The following is a 24,544-nucleotide window of genomic DNA, read 5'->3' as shown; positions in this document are numbered from 1 at the left end:
CTCAGGGTCAGGTTGGGAATTATTTGCCGTTGTTAAAATGGTTCCAACTGCACATAAAAGGTACTGAAGGACAACGCAACTCTTGTCCCACTGATTTTGCGTCGGACTCCAAACCCGCTCCCATAACTCTGCTACCTTTGACAAGGTCTGTCGCTGTAAGTTGGATCAGCTGGTCTGATGGGTTCTAGGCAGCACGTAATGCGTTGTAGTGCACACAGCCCCCGAGTACACGAACATGGGAAAGTTAGGCTGCTGGGCATAGTACCCCGGAGTAGTAAACTAACCCCACTTCACTGAGTTGTTAATTATTTCTTACTGAAGGCTTCGTGCACAAGGCCATTGAAAGGAGCGGTGTAGTGTCAAGTGTCGTAGGAAGAAGCCTGGAGCATGAGGAGCAGTTGCAAGAAGTGCTTCGGATTGAACCCTGGTCTGGGGGTTCAATTCCCAAAGGGGACGGTTCCCCCCCCCAAGCATCTAGATATTATGGCAATAGATGCCCTAGGTAGGGATATAGAACAGAAGACAAACTTGAAACTGAAATGCACTGTCAAACTTGACGTTCCAGCAGTTCTCAAACTGTGGGTCATGACCCCGTTTTAATGGGGTCTCTAAGGCTGGTGGTAGACTTGCTAGGGCCCAGGGCCAAAGCCCAAGCCCCACTGCCTGGGGTGGCGGGGCTCAGGTTACAGGCCCCCCCACCCAGGGCTGAAGCCCTGGGGCGTTGGCATTGGCCTATTGCCTGTGGTGGCAGGGCTCAGGCTTCGGTCCCCCCTTCTGGGATCACAAAGTAATTTTTGTCATCAGAATTGGGTCGCGGTGCAACGAAGTTTGGGAACCGCTCATTGAAAACCCCTCTGTGGATCACTGTTCTTTGCTGAGTTGAGAGTCTCTCGTATTTTGGATTTTCACTACATTATTCCCTTTAGAAAACAAATATTTACTCTCTTTAAATAAGTGGATTTGTGGCCTCTCTCAAAAAAACAGCCTTTAAACAAACACTTTTGTTTTGCTAACTTTTTCTGTCTGCCACATTGTTATCATTATTTGTATTACCATAGTGCCTAGCACCCCAGCAATACCTATATTAAGCCTATTGATTTGGCAGAGAAGGAAAAATCACCATGCAAGTCACGTCTGGGGAATTCCTGCTTTGCACTTCTCCATTTTGTAGCTGGAAGTTGGACGCAGGAGTTTAGAACTCCAGGTTTATTTACATGACCACTGGGGAGGGCAGAGTCCCTGTGCTTCCCAATAGGACTCAGCACTTGCTTCTAGTCCTACAAGGTCCCAAGACCTGACTTTAAATCCACAACCCTTTATGTTTAGAAAAGTTACTGTACGTCACTTGTTGAGGTTTTTATGGGTCTCAGCGTCCTGGACACACAGGTCCAGGTAACGGACCTTGTGGTAACGGGGACATCTAGCTTTACAGGCAGAGGGTTCTGATCAAGGCCCAACATCATTTTTGCAGAACAGGTTTTCGGCAGCATATGTGGGATATACTTAAAAGCACACAGACGCGTGCTATTGCTGCAGCGATGATTAGCAGAAGGGCTAGAACCAGACTTTCCTCACTGTGAAAGAGGCACTGGGAGGCAGAGCTTTCTCCTCCAGGGACCCAAACTTTGCTCTCCCAGGTGTGAGAGAGCCCGAGTCTGCTGGTCTCCAGGCTATGCTCCAGTGCTCTTTTTTGGGGGGGTAGGGTGGGGTGAGTGAGAGGCAATGGGTCTTTGCTTGCAGTGCATTTTCTGACAAGGGTGGGTTTTCTTTAACTGATTTGCTTTTCTGTTGTTTATGTTTAGTGTATTGTCCAGGGAGCCCAGGTTAGGCTTCAGTTTGGGACAGGCGTCCTATCCATTGATTGTGAGGCCAACAGTGTGTAATGCAGGTCCCAAATGAGTGTCAAAATATATGCACCACAAACAACTGACTTTAACAGTGAAGAAATACACCGGTGTAGTAGAATCCATCATTTACCTTGTATTCTGGCTGTATGCCATTGTTTTAACAGGGAGGTACAGGAAAAGGAGCGAAGTCTTTGGCCAAGTGCTACCTTTCGGGAAAAAGTCTCTCATTTGACCCCAAAGGGTCCCATTGGTAGGCTCCAGCGGATCTTGTTCAGTTTTGAAAGCAAATTCCTCCATTGGTATTTTCGCAAATTGTTGACACTGGTTTGGGAAAAATATCTAACAGGAAAAACCCAAGTCATGGAAAAAATTCAGTCTAGAAATCCTCATCTGAAAAGTGCCAGGCCTAAAGTCAGTTTGAGCCATAAGTATGAAGTGGGAGATTTCTACAGAATATTAGTCCATTTCCTAAATCCAACAGCATTAGTCATACCTTGGTCAGAATTGCCAGTTCGTAGGCCCACTCCACACAGTCCAACACCTTTTCAACACATGAACCAGGCTTCTTGGTGGAGAAAGCTTGCATAGGAGAATACACTAGGTAGATGATTGAGGTGGCTGATAGAGCATCTAATGAGCAGGAAGCGGTTTGGCCTTCTCAAATCAGGGAACTCAGCCTGTTGCTGGATTTTTAGCCATGGTTTTTCTATCCATATTAAGTGTTGGTGACCAGTACAACTGATAACCTCAATCTGAAAAAGACCAAAGAGCCTAACGTTGGCTCCCTACATCTATGTAGATAAGGAACTGGAGTAAAAATCCAGAACTGCTGTGTTCAGTCAATATCCCAGCTAACTTTTCATGAAACTTGTCGGAGTAATGCATCCCTTTGATTGTATTGCTGGACAGATCCCTACTTTTGCTCCCTACGTTGGAAATTGTGCATCTGGAATTTTATCAGCTATGGATCTGTCCCTGTGGCCTACGTTCTGCACAAGGTACTGAAGTAATTTGCAGTCATCGAAGTTTGTTTGTGTGTGTGAGTAGTGGCCTTTAGTCTTCTATGGCAAGGATAGCTCAGACAGGGTTTAATTTGTAATGGAAGAGATATCTGGGCTCAAGCAATTTTTTTTACATTCATAACTGATGCAGCAAGTCCGGAGGTGTTATGGCTATGAACTGCCAAGCCTAAGCAGAGCTCAGGGTTCTGATCTCCTTACCAACAGTCAAAGAAGCCAGGGAAGATACTGCCCATGCCATGTGTTTTAAAAGTGAACATTGGGCATAAGATTCCCCTGACTCATTTGTATCAAGGACTAGTTCACCCTCCTCCTCCACCTGCATGAGTGAGAAAAGGTGGATATATCAGAGCAAGACAGGTGCTTTGTACCCTTAGCCTCCTGCTAACCCTGAGAAAGCTTTTCTTTTCCAGACCATGTCTGTGGAGTAATCTTGAAAGGGAAAAATTCCTGGCCATTTAATGCAGTTTAGCTAGTTTGTTCAGGTAGGTTCTTTGCTTGCCCTGAGAGTAGAGCATATATGTTTGGTTTAGGTCTGGCTCCCTCAAAGCAGTTCTGATGAGTGGCGAGCATGCTCAATTGATACATTTTGACGTGCTTCCAATGGGGAGGAGGTTGGGGCTTGGGTAGGGTCATTGCTTAAAGCCTTTTATTATGTCAATGCCTTTGACAGACACGTCCTATATGTAGATTATTCCATGCACCAGCCTGAGGGCCAGCGTGCATACATCCGGAAACCACTTCAGCATAGAAAGGGGGCTGTTTACTTATCCAGGTACTATCTCTTGCATGTTGTCTGCTCTCCCTTTGAAAAACTTACTCCCTCTTTCTGGGAGTATTTGCATCTGAGGAGAGCGAGGGAGATACCTGTATTATATGTACCTCAGTTTACTTGCTTGATTTTATTCTGTCTGCCTGCATAGAGTTAAATAAGAAGGGGCTGTTAGTAAGAGCAAGCAGGAAACAAAATGATGTCTAGAGATAATTTATCTCCAGAGAAAATACCAAGGGTCCTTAAGAGAAAAATGAGTGGGCTATTAATTGAGAAATGCCCTCCTGCCTGGTTCCAGGCAGGGCATGTTTTCCAGGGCTGGGGCCTAAAATCAAAAGGACATTAAGTAGTTAAAAGCCCTTGTCTAGAGAGGAAGGGAGGGGGAGTGAGTTGGCAGCAGCAGGGAGCTGATGCAGGAGAGAGACAGGCAACGACTGCAGGAGGACAGTGTGTCTCTCAGCCCACAGGTAGCAGTATCTGGGTTAAGTAGAAGCTTCCTGAACTAGCAAGGAAAGCGTGAAGTTTATGTCAGACCAGATGTGCAGGCGTTTGTTTTAACCCTCTCCTTTGATGGCTACGTACCTTTGGGTGAACAAACATCACGTTTCTTTTTAGAACTCTTTTGTATCACTTTAACCAGCTGCTGGCCACATGTCCCGGAGGGAAGTTTCTCACTGGTGCCAAATATAGTTAGGTCTGTTACGTTAACATGGCTGGGAAACCAGAGGTCCAGTGTGAGAGTGGTTGAACCATGGGGTTCCACCTTGAAGGAAGGAAGCTAAGTCTGTCATCCGAGGGGTGCACTGGAAAGGCGGTTGCAAAAGAGTCGAAAGCACAGTTCACCCTCTAACCATGACAACGTCCCATTCAGTTTCCTTTGTGGGACTCTACAGCATTCAGCCTTCAAAACCCATTTTTAAAGTACTCTAAAATTAGCACCCCTCGATTACCAGGAAAGTTTGCCAACTTAAGAGACCCGTAGCACTTGTCAATTGAGAGTGAGCCTATAGCTTGGCAGTGGGTCCATGCGTGTGGGGCAGACTGAACTCCAATCAGAGCATAAGCTTTCGTGGACTATAGCCCACTTCTTCGGATGCATATAGAATGGAACATATATTGAGGAGATATATATACACACATACAGAGAGCATAAACAGGTGGGAGTTGTCTTACCACCTCTGAGAGGCCAATTAATTAAGAGAAAAAAAACTTTTGAAGTGATAATCAAGCTAGCCCAGCACAGACAGACAGTTAGATAACAAGTGTGAGAATACTTACAAGGGGAGATAGATTTCAATGTTTGTAATGGCCCAACCATTCCCAGTCCTTATTTAAACCGGAGTTGATTGTGTCTAGTTTGCATATCAATTCTAGCTCAGCAGTTTCTCGTTGGAGTCTGTTTTTGAAGTTTTTCTGTTGTAATATAGCCACCCGCAGGTCTGTCACTGAATGACCAGACAGGTTAAAGTGTTCTCCCACTGGTTTTTGAGTATTTTGATTCCTGATGTCAGATTTGTGTCCATTAATTCTTTTGCGTAGAGACTGTCCGGTTTGGCCAATGTACATGGCAGAGGGGCATTGCTGGCACATGATGGCATATATCACATTGGTAGATGTGCAGGTGAACGAGCCCCTGATGGTATGGCTGATGTGATTAGGTCCTATGATGATGTCACTGGAATAGATATGTGGACAGAGTTGACATCGGGGTTTGTTACAAGGATAGGTTCCTGGGTTAGTGGTTTTGTTCAGTGATGTGTGGTTGCTGGTGAGTATTTGCTTTAGGTTGGGGGGTTGTCTGTAAGCGAGGACAGGTCTGTCTCCCAAGATCTGTGAGAGTAAAGGATCATCTTTCAGGATAGGTTGTAGATCTCTGATGATGCGCTGGAGAGGTTTTAGTTGGGGGCTGAAGGTGACAGCTAGTGGTGTTCTGTTATTTTCTTTGTTGGGCCTGTCTTGTAGGAGGTGACTTCTGGGTACTCGTCTGGCTCTGTCAATCTGTTTTTTCACTTCAGCAGGTGGGTATTGTAGTTTTAAGAATGCTTGATAGAGATCTTGTAGGTGCTTGTCTCTATCCGAGGGATTGGAGCAAATGCGGTTATATCTTAGAGCTTGGCTGTAGACAATGGATCGTGTGGTGTGTCCTGGATGGAAGCTGGAGGCATGTAGGTAAGTGTAGCGGTCAGTAGGTTTCCGGTATAGGGTGGTATTTATGTGACCATCGCTTATTAGCACAGTAGTGTCCAGGAAATGGACCGCTTGTGTGGATTGATCTAGGCTGAGGTTGATGGTGGGATGGAAATTATTGAAATCATGGTGAAATTCCTCAAGGGCTTCTTTTCCATGGGTCCAGATGATGAAGATGTCATCAATGTAGCGCAAGTAGAGTAGGGGCGTTAGGGGACGAGAGCTAAGGAAGCGTTGTTCTAAGTCAGCCATAAAAATGTTGGCATATTGTGGGGCCATGCGGGTACCCATAGCAGTGCCGCTGACTTGAAGGTATATATTGTCCCCAAATGTGAAATAGTTGTGGGTGAGGACAAAATCACAAAGTTCAGCCACCAGGTTAGCTGTGATATTATCAGGGATACTGTTCCTGATAGCTTGTAGTCCATCTTTGTGTGGAATATTGGTGTAGAGGGCTTCTACGTCCATAGTGGCCAGGATGGTGTTTTCTGGAAGATCACCGATGGATTGTAGTTTCCTCAGGAAGTCAGTGGTGTCTCGAAGATAGCTGGGAGTGCTGGTAGCGTAGGGTCTGAGGAGAGAGTCTACATAACCAGACAAGCCTGATGTTAGGGTGCCAATGCCTGAGATGATGGGGCGTCCAGGATATCCAGGTTTATGGATCTTGGGTAGCAAATAGAATACCCCTGGTCGGGGTTCTAGGCATGTGTCTGTACAGATTTGTTCCTGTGCTTTGTCAGGGAGTTTTTTTAGCAGATGGTGTAGTTTCTTTAGGTAATCCTCAGTGGGATCAGAGGATAATGGCCTGTAGAATGTGGTGTTAGAGAGCTGTCTAGCAGCCTCCTGGTCATATTCCAATTTATTCATGATGACGACAGCACCTCCTTTGTCAGCCTTTTTGATTATGATGTCAGGGTTGTTTCTGAGGCTGTAGATGGCGTTGTGTTCTGCATGGCTGAGGTTATGTGGCAAGTGATGTTGCTTTTCCACAATTTCAGCCTTTGCACGTCGACGGAAGCACTCTATGTAGAAATCCAGTCTGTTGTTTCGACCGTCCGGAGGCATGCCCCTCTGCCATGTACATTGGCCAAACCGGACAGTCTCTACGCAAAAGAATTAATGGACACAAATCTGACATCAGGAATCAAAATACTCAAAAACCAGTGGGAGAACACTTTAACCTGTCTGGTCATTCAGTGACAGACCTGCGGGTGGCTATATTACAACAGAAAAACTTCAAAAACAGACTCCAACGAGAAACTGCTGAGCTAGAATTGATATGCAAACTAGACACAATCAACTCCGGTTTAAATAAGGACTGGGAATGGTTGGGCCATTACAAACATTGAAATCTATCTCCCCTTGTAAGTATTCTCACACTTGTTATCTAACTGTCTGTCTGTGCTGGGCTAGCTTGATTATCACTTCAAAAGTTTTTTTTCTCTTAATTAATTGGCCTCTCAGAGGTGGTAAGACAACTCCCACCTGTTTATGCTCTCTGTATGTGTGTATATATATCTCCTCAATATATGTTCCATTCTATATGCATCCGAAGAAGTGGGCTATAGTCCACGAAAGCTTATGCTCTAATAAATTTGTTAGTCTCTAAGGTGCCACAAGTCCTCCTGTTCTTCTTTTTGCGGATACAGACTAACACGGCTGCTACTCTGAACTCCAATGTTGCTCGGCAGGAGGGCAGCTTAAAGTGACTATCCCAGAGGAGCAGGACAAGAGTGCACAGTGAAGGAAGCATGTGGGGTGATGGGAAACTCGCTATGCTCCAGGTAAGTCCCGAACCAGGATAATTATTTTGTTCTCACAAGAAGGGGGGAGGGGGGGAAGGAAGGAAAGCAAAAAAAGGAGAGTCATTTCTGCATACACAGATCTTCAGAAAAACATTAAAAATTTATTTTAAATATTATAAAAGGAAGTCCATTCAACTTTTAAAAACACTATGCATTATCTCTGATTGACTCCAATTTATGAAAGCTACTACATTAAAGTGCTAAACATCCTTTACTGTCCCCAAATATTAGGAGTGTGGTCCTAATGTGCCCAGAAATAAATGTACACTGGTTTACGAGGCACTATCCCATCCAGTTTTGAAGTAAATAAGTTAAAATGCACGCAGTACAAGGAGTGAACCAACTCAGACCTTATCACAGATACCTTGGGGCTCCCATCCTAAAAACGCTAAAGCTATTTGTTACTGTTATTTTAAGGGCGAATGTTTTAGTCTGTTGAATTGATTAGTTTCCATGTCATTTTTGTAAGCCAAGTTCACATTTGCCTGCTTGCTAATTGGGATCAGAGCTTCCTTCTTAATGCTGAATGAGCAGTTTTAAGACCTGCATGGCTCCCAATGAAAAACCACACATCTGTTGGAATCACTGAAGCCTTCCGAGTAATGCAGGAGCATCAGGAAAGCTCAGAACACCAAGCGAATAAAGAGCCTACTCAACTAGCAAAGGCAGAGTCACAGGAAAAACTAGACAAAGGTCTTTTATTATGATTTTCATAAACCTGTCATTGTCTAGTTTTATACATGGATCTCACGACAAAGGAACAAGTGCAGTGTGAGTTCAGTTAGTGTGGGTGACATCTAGATAAGGCAATCTGACTGGTTAATCAGTAAAATGAAATGAATTTACAACTGAAAAACAAGTACTCCATGCTGGTGGGAATCTTCATCTCTCAACTTTCCAATACCCGACTCACTACCCTATTTCCCTAAGGAAATGTTGTCTTTGATTCAAAGCTTTGTCTGTGAAGAACTGTAATATGTATTACAATATTAAGTTGTTCTTACATAATGCTTTTTATCTGTAGATCTCAAAGCACTTTACCAAAGGTATACATTACCCACATTTTACAGACGAGGAAAACGTAGCACAGAGGGGAAGCCAAAAGTCAAACAGCAGGTCAAGCAGAAGAGCTGGGGATAGAACCCAGGTCTCCGACTCCCAGTCCAGTGCCTTACCCACTAGCCCACACTGCCTCCCCTGTAAAGAAATGAGTTTATTTATTTTTAAAAAGACACTGATATCACAGAAATTAGCCTCAAGCTATTCATTGTTGGTTAACAGTGCTTTGCCAACTCGCTTTCCACAATATTCATCTGTTTAAAATAAAACAAAATACAAAACATTAAGAACACTTGATGCTAAACAATCCTTTTGTAGTGGAAATGACAACCGGTTCGCTGGTTTTTATATGTCAGGTAATGACTGGCTTGGGCACTTAATGCCCCATTTGCTGTGGGCTGTTAACTCTGAAATGTGACTTGTGTATTTCATTACTTATCTGCTTATGAGAATGTAGCAGCCAGGTAGAATGAAAGTGTGGCATGACACGCATGTCTGAATCTCATATACTAGAAAGCCAATCCTACAGCCATTGACTGTTCTAGATCTGTTAGCCTTGACAGTTTTATTTCATACCATGTATTACTGGCTGGCTGCAGCAAGCTGTCCACACACTGCAACCACAAACATTTCAACATCCTGCTCACATCTCAAAAGAAAGACAAATGAAAACTGCTCTCCTTTCACCCAGTGATGCATTCTGACTTTTCACATGGTTCTTATGTGATCTTCCTCACTCCTAAAAGGATGTGCAATTACCATAACGATACGGTGGTAGCTGCAGGAGCACCGAGCTCCACTGTACCAATAACCAGTTACTTGTGAAACCTCAGTGCTCATTTAAGTTCCAATATTAATTTTTTAACGCTACAGACATCCAGCTAGGCAAACGGGAAAACTTGCTGACCTGGCCTTACATAGGTATAAATAACCACAGAACATAAGAACATCAGCTAAGGAATTGTTTTCTTGCTACTTCTGTATTACAGTTTTGTTCCCCACTGATCCATGGTGTTGAGTTTATGGAAGTTACCACATTATCCTTTCACTTAGATTCTGATATGCTGTTGGAACTATTTATGAAAAGCTCTGTATTTGAATACATTGAGTAGGAATTGTGAACTCCTGGATGCTGTTCCCTTGATTAAACAGATATTATATGTGCCTTTATCAGGGATTAAACATACAGCAACCAGCCCAAGAAATCCTCTGGTCTAACGTCAATTGAACTCCTACTCTACGTCCCAAGCGTAACCCTCAATGGATACAATAGGGACCCACTCGAAGAAGACTGAGGCTTCCATCTCCAGATTTCATACTGAGTGTGAAGAAAAGCACAGCCATTAATAGATACTCTTAATAAGAAACCCTGGAGCCCCTGCAGCTACCTTCTGTCGTCCTAAAATTTGTACTTAAAAATCAGACATTTAAAAACAAAACCACACACCAGAATGGTAATTGCACACTGCATCAAACTCTCTTGTACATCCTGCTCCCCGGCCCACTTCACTCTTGTCCAGCAAGGCACTAGGAAATGTTCAAGTTTAGGCATTTGCTGTACATTTGCATTTAAAAAGGCACATCTTTATTTTAACGATGCTGTATTCCCCTTTTATTAAACCGCACACAACATTCCACGGGGGCGGGGGAAGGGGGAGAGATTTGTTGCCAAAGCCTACAGGAAAACTCCCTGCACTCACATGCAGGGCTCAAACCCAGGTAGTTTGCTCACAGAGGTCAGACATTAACACCACTATGAAATAGGAAAGAGATGGAAGCGCATTTTGGGTATTGAAATGTACGTGAACACACCACACAGCATCCCACTGTACTTCAGAATTCTTATATGCAGTCTTGCCACAAACTAGAGAATTTATGAAGCCAAGGGCAGAGATTTTTTTTAAATTACAGTTTTGAAAACTATCTGGATGTGAAAAGCATGCGTTTTCCAATAGGTAATTGATGGCGTTTGAGACCTGATCTTGACTTGCATGCAAATGTGAGGATTTGTTTATGGATTCATGCTTTGGTGATTTTTGCTTATAAGTAACTAAACATAATAGGACTAATTAGCCTGATTGCTCAGCAAAAGCTCAATTAAAGATGAAGATTGAGAAATATAATTTCTATTTCTCAATCAGTAGGTGGCAGACTATGGCAATACTTCCCATTAGTCAGCAAAGCCTCTGGGGCATTGAAATGTATAATTAATGTAAGTAAAATAATAGCTCAAGGAACACCACTGAGACAATCAGACATAGGCGCACTGAATTCATGGGACATTCATGTTTTGAAATCCATAACTTTGTGAAATGAACCAGATTGACAGCACTGCAACTGACCTGGAGAGACCACCCTTAAAAGAGATTAAAACATTCCTGGCCCATTCAATTCTTGGCCTCTGTGCTGAGCCGGGCAGCAGAGGTGCCAGTTGTGATAGTGGTCCTGTGACCCATATCAGTCAAGTAGGAACTGCATTAAGATCACCTAGTCTTTTGGTGCATGCTGCCAAACAACTGCCCTTGAGCCAAAGTCAAATCGCTGACCTAGATATCAAAGGCTCCCTATCCCATGACCAATAATCTCAGAAGCTTGTGTCCAACATGCTGAGCAGCTAAAAGTGTCCAAAATTTTGCTCACAAGGTGAGTCCAAGTACAGCGAAAGCCATGTATTTTAAACAGAAGCTGATCCCCTAATGAAGTGGAAAACTAAACTGCAGGCATTAACGTTACAGCACTGCTAGCTGCAGCGGAATGATCAACAGATCATGTACTGACCTTGTGCTCCAATTATAATCAACTCGTGCTCTTCATGTACAGCGTCTTGTTCCACAGGTATTAAAACATTCATAAAGACATCTAGACGGGCCATTTAGTGATCCAGTCAGTACAACCAGACTAATGAGAGCATTAATAACTTAAGGAGAACATCTGTCAGCTACTTGCCAAGTACTGGAAACTGGTGCTTCCCCCTGTGGTATTAAAAAGTGCTTCTAATGAGAGACACGTTGCAGATATTTAGAACATATCAAATTATATTTTAATCAAAGAATGTTAACCCAGTGTGGCATTGGTCGTGTTTGTACAGCATCTCTTGCTGTGGTGTGCTGGCATCACAGAAAAAATATGGACTATCCCAAAGGGCAGTCAAGTCTCTGTCCTCCCACCCCTCCAAAGGAAGCAATGCTTGACTTCAAAGGGCTGTGAATCATTTGCAACAATGCTGCACTGAGCAACATCACAGAAGTCAAGTCTGGGTTTACTACTTTTGAGATTCTGCACGCCAGGCAGCACGCCCACTCTGATTTACCTGGCAAAGCTGCATCAATTCTGCACCATCATTAAGAGATCACCAAGTCACCTGATAACCTCTGCAGCTCCTGAACTGGTGCAGCAGGGGGCAGGCAACAACAGAGGGGCTGACTACTGTCTTGTGGTGAGCAAGAGGAGGCCTGGAACACAGCAGCTGCCATGTGGGCCTCTTGAACCTGACGAGAGCAAAGCTCTCTTGTGAAACTTAGGAGCTACACAGCAGGGAAGATGCCTGAAATGCGCAGCTTCATGCCGCCGCAGGAGCAGAGATCCATTACTGTGCTGCTTAGGAGCCCCAGAGAGCAGCCTGCAAACGTCTCCCTGCTCTTCCCAAGACAGTGCTTTGGTCGTTTCCGCCCCTCATGCTGCTGCATGTCTCACAATCCCAGAGCTGGGATAGGTGGACAAGTCAAGCAGCTGGGTGATGATCGGCAAATGGTAAGTTTGGTTGATTTATGCAGCATCTTAGCAGAAGGATAACTATGCAGTCATTTGTCAGAGCATAATGGCCTTGTGCATGGGCCCTGCACTCACTGGGGTTACCTCAGACAGATGGACTGCTGGCCACAGAAGACCACAGACCAAATTAAACCCTGGGTAGCAGTCTCAAATCCATCAACTTCAGTGGAATTGCAGCTGCTCGTGCTAAGGGTGTATTTGGCCCCAGGTCTCTAGAGGAAAACTGGAGATTTTATGGCAAGGGTCCTTGGAATGTTTCTCTCCTAAAGCCACCCCATACTATAAGTGACTGTGCACTCAGATATTAGCCATCGAAGAACCTGTGGTGAGAGTCACCATAATTATTTTAGCTGCAGGCTGTCACCTTACTGGAAAACCTTTTTTCTATTCCTTCATATTGAAGAGACCCAATAATGGGTAGCAGAGAACAAGGTGCATGGACCTGAAATTGTGTTTTTTCTACCAGTGACTTGTACTCACTGGAACGTTAGTCTCAGCTGCCCTTAGTTCACTCAACCTGTTTTCTGTTAACAGATCTATTCCTTTGGCAGGCATTACGAGGCGAAGCTGCTTTTAGCATATTTTGGTTTGGTGCACAGAAGAGACGTACACTTTTCATTTTTCTATTGCATTTTAAGTTTTGATGCACTAGAAGTCAGTGTATTTGCCAGGTACTGTTATGTTGACTTTGCACTGTAATTTTGAGTGCAGGTTTTGCTTGGATGGATTCTGGGAGGTAAAGTGACTATTTGGGAACGCTTTAGCATCTGGGAAAGTACCACACGTGATCTAAATGCAGGACGAACCAGGTTCATAATCCTTTAAAAATAGAGTTTCTGATCCCATCTTGACAGGCAAGTGACTTGGGTAAAGCCTCATGGAATTCCATCATCCCCAAAAGAGAAAGATGCAGCATCTTCAAAATAAAGACTGGCCCGCTAGTCACACCCTCTCCTGAGATTCTCCCTTTTACCTTATTTAAAAAAAAAAAAAAAAAAAAAATTAAATTTTTTTTGTAACCCTCCCCGGTAAAAACTATAACTGTAAAATATATATATAAATATATATATATTTGCAGTCTTTAAAGATCAAGATTTCTGTTAAATTTTTCCAAGACGGTTGAGTTTGTGTGTTCAAATATCCACTGCTGTGTTGGAGAAGAGGGATTGCAGGTATTCATAAAGATCTTGCGGTCACTCTCGCTGCAGTCCATACAGCTGCTGCTTACTGGGTGGTAAAGGGTCTTGTCCTGAGGAAGAGAAATTCAAAATCAATTTGCTTGACTGGGGAACATTCTGGGGGTCTACGGGGAAGTAAAGGGAAAGTCCCACTGAGGAAACAAGGCTGAGCACATTTTACCCAGTTGCTGCCCTATAGCATCTCGATACAAATCTTTCAACGGAAGGGTGTGCGCGTCGTTTGGTCTCTCACTACTAGATACATTACCCACTGCATACTTTTTTCACCCTTGACTCCTACTCCTGACCTACTGTTGGTTGCAGTCAACTCATGGAATCATGAGCTAGAAATGGAAAGGATTTATGTATCTAATCTAACATCTAATGAACTGGACAGAAAGTTTCTTACATGTGCGTGGTGCTCTAACCAGTTATTTATGGTATTCCACATATTAAGAAACAGTCCACTCCCCTTCCAATGTAAGATTGTTCCTCCCATTTTATAGTGCTCTGTGCAGGCTGCTTTTAAATTTCTCAATGAGTGGGGTTCCAACATTCCCTGGGGAGACCATGACATCTCCCACCTCCCACTTCTACAGCAAACGCTAATGTTACTTTTGCTGTCTGCCTCTCTCAGTGCTTTCTGGATGAGCAGTAGAATGCATCACTTCTGCAACAATGAGTGCTGGAACCGGTTCAGAAATCAACATTTCCAGGGGAGCCCTGCCTGCATACTTGAAATGCTAGCATGGCATGTGTCTGGCTGTGTTTGTCCACATTTCCTCTCCTTGCCACTGGCAGCCAGTTCAACCCTTGCAACATCTGCCAGGCAAAGCAAAAGCAAACTAAAGCTAGATTCTTCAGCTTGCAGGCTCACGTTCTGCTGTTGACCCTCCAGTCACACTGGGCATTACAGATGGGGAGTTTGTGGGAGATGAGCATTCTAAATAAAAACCTCTTCACCTGTTGCTTGTAGAGAATTAATAAGTCACATCCGCTTATGGCAGGACCATCCGCATTATTAAAACACCAACCTGACACGCTCTAGTACAATTTTGTGCGTGGCAGGTATGGCATTACTGCACAGCCAGAGGGCTGTGGGTGCAAGCTGCAGCTGGTTTAACAGAGGGTCTCCTCGCTTGCTCTCTCTTGTTGGCATGACACTTAATGCTGTTCCTTCCCATTTCTAAATGAAGAGGCAGGGAGCCAGCGCCATCTCATAAGGGCATGTTCAGGGGACACTAGGAGCCTGGCACATCTGTGAGCAAGCGGGGCAGGCTTGATGGCAGCCTGACTGAAACCAATCTGCAATCAGGCAAGAACAGAAGTTGGTCTTACACTGCCTCTCGTATATCCAAGTACTGGGCTCGTGTACAAGCCCACATTGAACCAGATGCAGAGCTGGGGCAAGCAGATGCAGTTTCATGGAAGTCACTGGAGTGATGCTGCTTATGCCGTCAATGAAACGTGGTTCTTGTGCCAACACTAACAAGACTATGACACAAAGCGCAACCTTGGGCAGGCTCTGCAGAACAAACATGAGAAGCAGACTGCTTTTGTGGTCTCCTGTAGCTAGTGGTTTTTATACCCTCTTCTTACTCATGGGCTGTTCAAGTCGTCCTTTTCCATTCAGGTAGGTGAAAAAAAGATATGTCTACCCCATCTTGCCCATGCTGCTTTTATTAATGCTAAATGACAATGGATTCCTATACATTCTCTTGTCACAGCTACACGAATCACAAGAGAACACCACATGAGTCATGTTATTACAAGGAATCTCAGGTGTTCATGGAATGATGTGACACATCATTAAGTAAAGGCACTCACTTTCCTGTATCTCCACAGCTGATTCCCCTTCATTCCGTGACAGTCATAGAAGGTCACAGGGCTGCTGTGGGAAATGGCATCGAAACAGAACTTCTTGGTGTGCTGAGGGTCCCCAGGACGGATATCTTCCCGCCAGCTGAAAGTGAATACCTGCCAGGACAAACATGACCCTCTTAGAATGGGATGAATGAGCGCGAATGAAGAGAAGCCATCCAGATTGAAGAGGTGAAATTCTTCTGTTTCCCCACAGGGCGTAGCACTGCTCAGCTGGACAGCACTTCTCTGGGGATGGCAAGTCAAGAACTCTTTTAGAAACAAGCCACTTCCACTGTCTGGTGGCTCCTCAGTTTGGTATGTGGATCTCTCAGTGGGAGTATTACGCTTATAACCAACTCACTGATTAGAACACTTGACAGTGCAGAGGGTAGAATCAGCAGAGCTACAAGACACCCTTGTTAATAATGGTTCTATGATCTGCCCTGGTAGCCTGCACAGAGCCTCAGGGAATCTAAGATTCAAGCCCTGTGCTCCTCAGGCCACATGGGGTTCCCTAGGGGCAGCATGAGCCACCCAGTGGGAGGGTACAGAGGCGTCAAGACAGAGCTTGATAAGTTTATGGAAGGGACGGTATGATAAAACTGCCTACAGTGGCACGTAGCCAATCTGCGACTGCTAGCAGCAAATATCTCCAATGGCCAGTGATGGGACACTAGATGGGTGTGACGGGATCCCCCGGGGTGCAGCCTGGGACTGTGGGAGCCCCGCACCCAGCTAGATTGCATGAATGCTCCCAGAGCCACTCATGAATCACCCAGAGAAAGGCACCAAAACCAACCCCCCCAGCTCCCAGCACTGTACCCCAGGAATATACCGTTGGGCAGTGCAAATTTATTAATTGGTTCCCCAGTTCAACGATGGAAAGTGGACATGCACCAGCCTTTGCAAACCTGAGCAGATTAACCACACTCTGCATACAAACTCACTGGTAAAGATAAACAATTAATCAAATGTATTGACTATAAAAGGTAGATTTTAAGTGATAGGCAAAAAGTCAGTTAGTTACCAAAAGAACTAAAATATAAGCACGCAGTCTAAACTTTCAACCCTATTAGACTGGGCAGCAACTAGATTAAGCAGTTTTTCTCACCCCACTGTATTCTGCAGTCCTTAATATACAGGTTTTTAAACCTGGGCCGATCTCCTGTGTTGGAGTCTTGTCTTTTTGGACTGGATCGCACAGTAAATTGGTTTAATTTCCAGATTTCCTGCATCAAAATTGATATGCACCAGACCTTTATCTGCTAATACCAAATCCAGTTCACTGAGGAGTTATGTATTGCTCCGTAATAGATGCATTGTGTTCTTGATCTTTCCGCAACTCAGCTGCTACATTTAAGACTAATATTCTCCCCTGCCCCCCCCCCCCCGTTACAATAAAGCTGTCATTTCTCGCCCCTAATGCATCAGGAGGGTGGATCGATAGCCCAGCCAGGTTAATCCCTCTCCCCAGCAATGGTTGGGATGTTAATCATGCATTTGCTTCCTGTCAGAGGAACGATAGTAAGTGGTTATTGAACGTGCTTGCAGGTTCATCAATATGTATGGTGTTCCTCTATCACTTCTTTCAGCAGATGCTTTGAAGTTAATATTCACTTTGTTACATATCACAGTTGCCTTGTTACCTGTTTCTTTTATTGTTTTGGTATATTCTTTCCCTTTGTTATTCTCTTCTGTTCACTCCAACCCTTCAAAGACTACAAAGTAAAAGCTCCACAAGGAGCCTTCCAGGCTCCAGTTCCTTTCCCTCCTGCTATTTGCTTTTACACTAACAATTGCAGTCTACCAGGAACAGCATCAGTACATTTGGTACTTAGGTCACAGACCACATTTCACTCCCCTGGCACAGCACTGTGCCTCGTTACCCAGAGTGGTGAAGCCATTGTGATATTTTTAGGTCCTAATTTAGATCATGGCAAAGGTTTTTATTTTTAATGTTGCTTGTCCTCATCATGATCCTTCTAAAAACAAATGTGTTATGAGGAAGACTCGATTACCTGTATGTTGTTCCAAGCCGCCTCTCCTCTGCCTTTCACACAGGTTTCCAGCCTGAGTGAGGAGCCCAGAGTTCCGTGTTTCGTATCTGCACATAGACCAGTTCCTACATTACGGATCTGCAATATTAAATTATTAATTAGTTATGTTACACTTTTGTCCAAGTGACAGCCAAGAGGCAGAATGATTTAAGAAGTTATCTCAAACGGTAGCTATTAGTACAAAGGTGCAATGTCTTACATTATACAATGAGTTGACATTGTTACAGCTGAAAAGAGGCACACAAAGTTTGTAAGTCAAAATAGGGATGACCGTATATAGCACAGTAATCTGTTGTAAGTGCCTTGCATTTAACTTAAAAGAAAACATACACTAGAGGACGGCAGAGCCTGTTACAGGGGGTCCCCGGTATACGTTGGCGGTTACATTCCTGAAAAGGGCAACTGATACTGGGGAATTTCCCCCCCAAAAGAAATAATGGCCCGTCCCGCCTCCACCTCCGCCCCTTCCCTCCCAGCGCCTCCTGAACGCCAGGGAAGCACCCAAAGAAAGGCCACGCAAAAGGTCAAGCAACGGATATGCGAATTGGGACCAATGTGAATCGGACCACGTTCCCCTATGGATGGGCGACGGATACGCAAAATGACAGATAAGGGGGAGACATATACTGGGGACCTCCTGTTTTTAATAATAATTAGGGGAACAAGCCTTAACACGTATGGGCTTCTTATCCCTAGGCTAGACACTTTACAATGAGGAGTACCACCACCCTTATTTTTACAGATGGGAAAGAGGAGGTGCAGAGAAGCTAACTGACTGGGCCGAGGTCTCACAGGACATCTGGGTTTTATTTCTATTTTGATTCTTACTTCCCCAATTCCATGTCCTATCCACTGGATTATGCTGCTTCCCCTAAAACATGGTGCACTAATTGAAATCTTACAGAACAAGCCAGGATACAATTTCGTTTGATGATCATGTGCTAATGGAATCTGTCAGCCAAGGGGTCTGCTCTGTTCCTGAGCAAGCCAGTACAATGAAGCACACAGGAATTCTGATCTCTGACGCACTCAGCACAGGATCTTTCTGAATAAAGATGTAATGTTTGTTCATAGGAATGGAGCGAATAGGTATCAGGGCTCATGATTAGCTCTATTATTACAATCCAAAATAGCCTGGTAGATCTTTCTGGCTTGTCAACCCTAGCAGTTCCTTAAATGAACTCACCTCTCCCCAGGCAGCTGCCGGGGGCTCCACTGGGGGGTAGAATTTTGGCAAATCCCAAGCTACCTCGCTCATGAACCATTTGAAGCTCTTGCAGTGGAGATTGTTGCGAAGTTCCTTCTGAGCAGTCACATCCCCCGCGGAAAGATGTCGGTACTCAGGTCTACGCTGGTAAATGTACTCTGCGTATTCATCCATCCACACTTCAGCCACACGCTTCAAGTTCTACATAGGTAGCAGGCATGTGTGGAAGGAATGAGGGGGGAAAACATGGGCATGAAAAACTGTGTCCATTCAAAGTCTCTGCATTAGAATTCAGAGCAGGTCTCATGTTTTTGCTCAGAAAGGATTTCCATTAACACAGGCGCTCTCTCGGGCTGCTAGGAGCAAGATCATTTTTAGTGTTATTCTCTACTTCCAGGGGAGTTATAGGGAAAGGTCTGTTTGGTTGATGTCAAAAGAGAATCCTTGGTGGTTGGCTATTACACATGGTTCCTTGTGGCTGTGGAAATAGCACGTAGCCAGAACTTGTTTTAAATACAAGTCCGAGCAGAGATAGCGATTGTAAATACCACTGGACACTTTGAGGTCTGAGATGACAACTTCCCACTCCTACTTCTCTGATCCACCCTGCCACATCCTTTGTGAATGAGATCTGCAGCACCCAGTTTTGGAAAGCATCTTTTTACAGAATTCTCTCCTCTCCACTGTTAATTCTGTTATATACAAAACTAAGAGAAACTGAACATTGAGGCACAGTAAGTGGGAGACTATACACACTAGAGATGCAGTCCCTTCAGAATGTCCCCCACTGTTTGCTTCCTGATAACAATACAGGTATCACAGGTTTGCCTCTGACCAAGTCACTTAAAAAAACAACAATAGCAAAGCCTCTCATAGGCCAACTCGATTTCCATACTGGCTCTAAAATGGGACTCAAGTCTTCATTTGGGAGAAAAACTCAGATATATTGATAAAAGTATCAAGCAGGTAACTGTACACCCTGAATTTTAGTTTCAATACATTACTAAACCAGCAATTTAATCATTTCAGTGCAGGTAGTTAGCGAGCATTAAATCCACAATGTAGCTATACCCAGCTTCTTGACTGCTGCCAAACACCCCCAGTACATCCAGCACAAAGCACCTGCTGTGCTACCTAACATAGTGAGTACAATATGTCATTAGCTCCCTCGCTGCTGCCTGGCAACATTAGGCACTCTCACTGGAATAAACTCGCTGGACTGCCGAGCGCAAGTACACCGGACGTACCACTTCCAATGGAATGCACAACTGGCAGCAATGCATTTGCCACGGAGGATTAGAAGCAAAACCAGCTAAGGTAATTGCAAGCAAGTGACATTCTTATCCAGCTCCAAATACAGTCCAACACCCTCCCTTCCTGAGGCGTCACTTTATGATCTGATTTGCCACCAACTAAATGTAAACCTTAGCCTAAATGTTCTCCAAGTCTGGTGATTCCAAGGTTTCCAGCAGGACACCCCCTCGCCCCCTAATTCCCTCTGACATCCTGGAGGAGTTAACAAGGAATCGGAGGATTCTAACATTGCAGGGGAGATGAACAGAAGAACACTGCATCTCTCTCTGAGGTCATTACTTTAATACATTCCAAATATATCATTAGGGCACAGTCTCGTTCAAGTGAGATATGGTCTGACCCTCTGATGTAGAGATAGCCAGGTAGGAGCACTATTTCTTGGTTTAGTTTTGTATCCGTTCTGTTTCTATTATCTTTTCCCACCAGAGGGCGCTACTACCCTTTTTCAATTTACTTGGAAACCAGAGCTAGAAACCTGCAGCATATAGTGCTAAGGACGACAGGTTTCACTTTTACAAGCTGTACTAGCCAACAATCCATTACCCATCAAAAATCTCCCCTTTCCTTCCTCAGTTAGGGCTTCAACCTGACCATCCACTTTAATCAGCTCCTGAGAAACATTCTCCTGACCAATGAGATCTTTCTGTGCTTGATCTAATTCCAGATTCACTTCTGAGACATTAGACAGACATTCAGAAACTCCATTCATAGACAAACAGCTTTTTCCCACCAGGTTAGAATCCCCCTCTCCCTGGCCACAGCAAAACGGGTTAAACACAGAAAACTGCTCAGAGTAATACAACATCATAGAGGGGTACCCGTGTTAGTCTGTATCAGCAAAAACAACTAGGAGTCCTTGTGGCACCTGAGAGACAAACACATTTATTTGGACATAAGCTTTTGTGGGCTAGAACCCACTTCATCGGAAGGTGCCACAAGGCCTCCTCGTTGTTAGTGCTAAGGATGTAATCTTCCTTCTTTCTCAACTACAATATTGAAGAAATTTGACTGGATAGGCCTTTCCTCTAACTTACTCTTCCAGTACAGTGTGAGGTATGAGGATGAAGGGGCTCTGTTTGTCTTTTACTATTAATTTAGGAAGTTTTAATAGATTTGCAAAAATTTGCCATGTAAATATCAAACACAAAACCAATCATTACAACATTGTTTGCAGTGTTGTAGCCGTGTTGGTGCCAGGATATTGGAGACACAAGGTGGGTGAGGTGATATCTTTTGTTGGATCAATTTCTGGGGGGAACGAGACAGAGTTAAAACACGGCTCTTCTTCAGGTCTGGGAAAGGTACAGACAAGTGTCACAGCTAGATACAAGGTGACAAATTATTTAGCATAAGAGGGGAAAGTGATGCAGGAGACCATCTAAGAGGAAGTAGGCAATTAACACTTCTGTAGTCACAGGACAAAGGAGGTTAGTGAGTTACCGGACTGTTGTACTCATGAAACCAATATTTCTGATAGCATGATTTTATGAAGTCAAGTTCCCAGGCTCGTCTTTTGTAGGTGATGTCCTATGACAGAAGACGTGTTAATTGCCCACTTCCTCTTAAATGGTCTCCTGAAACGTGTTTTACTCTTTAGTCTAAATAAACTGTAGTTAGCTGTGACACACTGAGTACCTTTCCCAGACCGGAAGAAGAGCTCTGTATAATTTCAAAAGCTTGTCTTTCACAAACAGAAGTTCCTCACACACCTGGTGGCTCTCATATCCTTGGACCAAGACGGCTACACCGCCACTGCAAAAAAACCTGCGTGTCAGCCACTTCCATGCAAGGGGGCCTAGTTACTATGATGGGTGCCCTAGAAATACCTCTTCTGCTTTCTCTCTGTTAGTAACGCTAGTGCTCATGCTGTCCTGTCTCCTTACCTCAGTCACAGATCGTGCCTCTTGTGTTTATTCTGGTGATCACAAATTGCTGTGCTAGCTCAGTGGTTTGAGCATTGGCCAATCCTTGAGGGGGCCATTTAGGGATCTGGGGCAAAAAAACGTGTCTGGGGATTGGTCGTGCTTTGAGCACGGGGTTGGACTAGATGACCTCCTGAGGTCCCTTCCAACCGTGACATTCTATTCTATTCTCTCCAGAAGCATCAAACGTGAACACTTTCCCAATGTCCACAGCATGACACAGGTTGCATGTTTTACAATAAGTCCAAATACTCCGCAGTTGCCATCTGCATGATAAGTGTCTGTGCTTCCCTCCTGCCACCCCGCCTCCTACGTTAGCAGCACGTTTCTGATTTACGTTTCACCGTTGGCCCCGCTGCAGGTGCTCAGCATAGGGCACAGCTGCAAAGGGGTTGCATCTGACAATGTGGCTAGTGTCATTGCTCAAATTAGCACTCAGTGTGAGCCTTCGCTGCTTATTCTGAGCGTGTATTCAGGCAACTCTCCAGCAGCTCACATGTTTGCCCACAGTGAAACAGACCAGGCATTCTACTGCTTTCTCTTAAGTCAGCGCAGAATACTTAATTCTGGAGGGGCTCGGCTTTGGATAAAGGGCTGCCTCTTTCCCTTCTCCCACTCCTTTGAAAGGCAGAGTTGATCTCTGTTTATCACCTAGCATTGCGGTCTCTATTCATCCCTGGCTACCAAATGAAGCCCGGATCAGGTGACAAACTAGTTTCCTACCAAACACCAGAAGGAAGGTGGAAAACATCCCCAAAAGGGGATACTGGACACGGCTGTTGTCGCTCTGTAAAATACTCCAGACGGGGGGGGAAGGGGCCCCACCGATAATGACTGCTGCAGTAGGGGACTGCTTTGTGCAGTCACACACAATTCCAAATTTCTTTTTGCTATTTTAATCCCCTTTAGAGAACTAAGTTGCAGCTTTGGTGGTGACGGATGCTCACAGTAAGTGGGACTGAGATCTACCCATTTGCTCTTTCCTATTGCTTCCTTTGCTCTTACCCTCTTCCTCCTGTACAGAGAACTCCCTGATCTATCCAGTGCTCCCTTTCCCTCCCACCTGCCTCAGACAGCAACCCACTCTCCTCTCCACCCACTTGTCCCTTACTTTCCTATTCCCCTTGTAGATAAGTAGAAGGGTGGTTTGCTCAATGGGGCGATGTACTTCTCTGGTAGAGTGTCCTTGTTTGGTGAAGGTGTTTTTAAGTGGGTTGAAGTGTAAATCCTGGATTTTCTCAGTGGTATCTGAGTGTCTGAACCCGTAGTTGTATCTCCGCTGCTTCAATGATCAATACTCACAATACGCCCTTCAAAATTCATGCCTATCAAAACATGTGGTGCACTTCATCCAGTGCACTAAACACCCCAGTAACAACTATGTGGGTGAAACGAAGCAATCACTATGCGTGGGTGAATTCACACAGAAAAACGATAAACATCATATCGCCCATGGCTGAATACTTTTCACAAAATGATCACACCATATCTGACCTCTCAGTCCTCATCCTCAAAGGAAACCTGCACACCACCTCCGTAAGACGGGCCTAGGAGCTTATATTAATTATATTGGAATATAATGAGATCCCTTTATTTAAACAGACTATTACCATATTATGGAGCGAGAACACCTGTGACATGCTATGAGGCTGAAAGGTCTTTCTATCATTGAATCACCATCCTGTACCACACTGCCCAGAATGTCTCCTAAGCTATCATGACATTGAAATTTTACACAATGATAAAAGCATACCGTACCTTTTACTGGGATTGTATTGCCGACAGCCAGCCAAGCACACAGCCCCATAACTCCAAATGCCCTGAGAATTTTGGTCAAGATCCAGAGTAGCTTCTGGTTACTATTAGATTTCCTCTCTATTGGAGGGGGTGGGGGAGAATGAATGTACCTTGCCCTAACAGAGGGACAAATTTGCTAAGCCAGTAAGTCTTTTTCCGTCTCTAAGCATGATACAAGCTAGGGAGAGTTGAGGCTTGTGGAGTACTCAAAATGCCTGTCCCTGGGCCTCTAAAGTTGCAAAGGAAGGTTATTTAGAAAAAAACACTTACCCTCGCCAGACTGACTCCTGTTGGAACCTTGTAAGGAACGTATTTCCTGTAGATATGACCCACTCGGGAGCAAGGGATGTCCTCCATGCGACCCCCACACATCCACACCTGTAGGATGGCAGAGAGGGACAGAGACAATTGGAATTCACTTCAGTTGAAAAGCAAAACACTTTCAATATAGGAAAATTTACAGAAGCTTTGTACTTTACAGACTGATTCAAACCTGATTGCTGGCTGCTCACAGGGGGGCATCTTTCAGTTTAGCCAAAGGATTAGCATATTGGCTGTAGAGATGCTTTAGATCCTTGGCCATCAGGTGGGAAGAAGCTAAGGACTCTTTCTGAACAGCACAGCTCTGACAGATTATTTCCCAAATTAAGGTGGAATGGTGTATTATTGCACATAGGGATTAAAAATTGGATCCCCATGCCAAATCCTGTGCTCTGCGTCAGGCAAAAGTAACTTGGGGGGAGAAC

General features: G+C 44.4%; 1 protein-coding gene across 1 annotated transcript in view; it reads right to left on the bottom strand.

The window, feature by feature from the left end:
- Nucleotides 1-7,711: 7,711 nt before the first annotated feature.
- The window catches only part of GALNT10 (polypeptide N-acetylgalactosaminyltransferase 10), a 128,857-nt gene continuing 112,024 nt past the window's right edge, over nt 7,712-24,544 (bottom strand). The window contains exons 8-12 of the mRNA XM_005300030.4: nt 24,069-24,176; nt 18,745-18,966; nt 17,520-17,636; nt 15,466-15,615; nt 7,712-13,709 (exon numbers count right to left, since the gene is read on the bottom strand). Of these exons, the coding sequence (XP_005300087.1) occupies nt 13,542-13,709; nt 15,466-15,615; nt 17,520-17,636; nt 18,745-18,966; nt 24,069-24,176 (765 nt within the window). The 3' untranslated portion in view covers nt 7,712-13,541. The remainder of the gene's footprint in view (nt 13,710-15,465; nt 15,616-17,519; nt 17,637-18,744; nt 18,967-24,068; nt 24,177-24,544) is intronic.

The sequence above is a fragment of the Chrysemys picta genome, chromosome 8 (genome assembly GCF_011386835.1).
Source record: "Chrysemys picta bellii isolate R12L10 chromosome 8, ASM1138683v2, whole genome shotgun sequence".
NCBI lineage: Eukaryota > Metazoa > Chordata > Testudines > Emydidae > Chrysemys > Chrysemys picta.
This window is presented reverse-complemented; position numbering and strand designations above follow the sequence as displayed.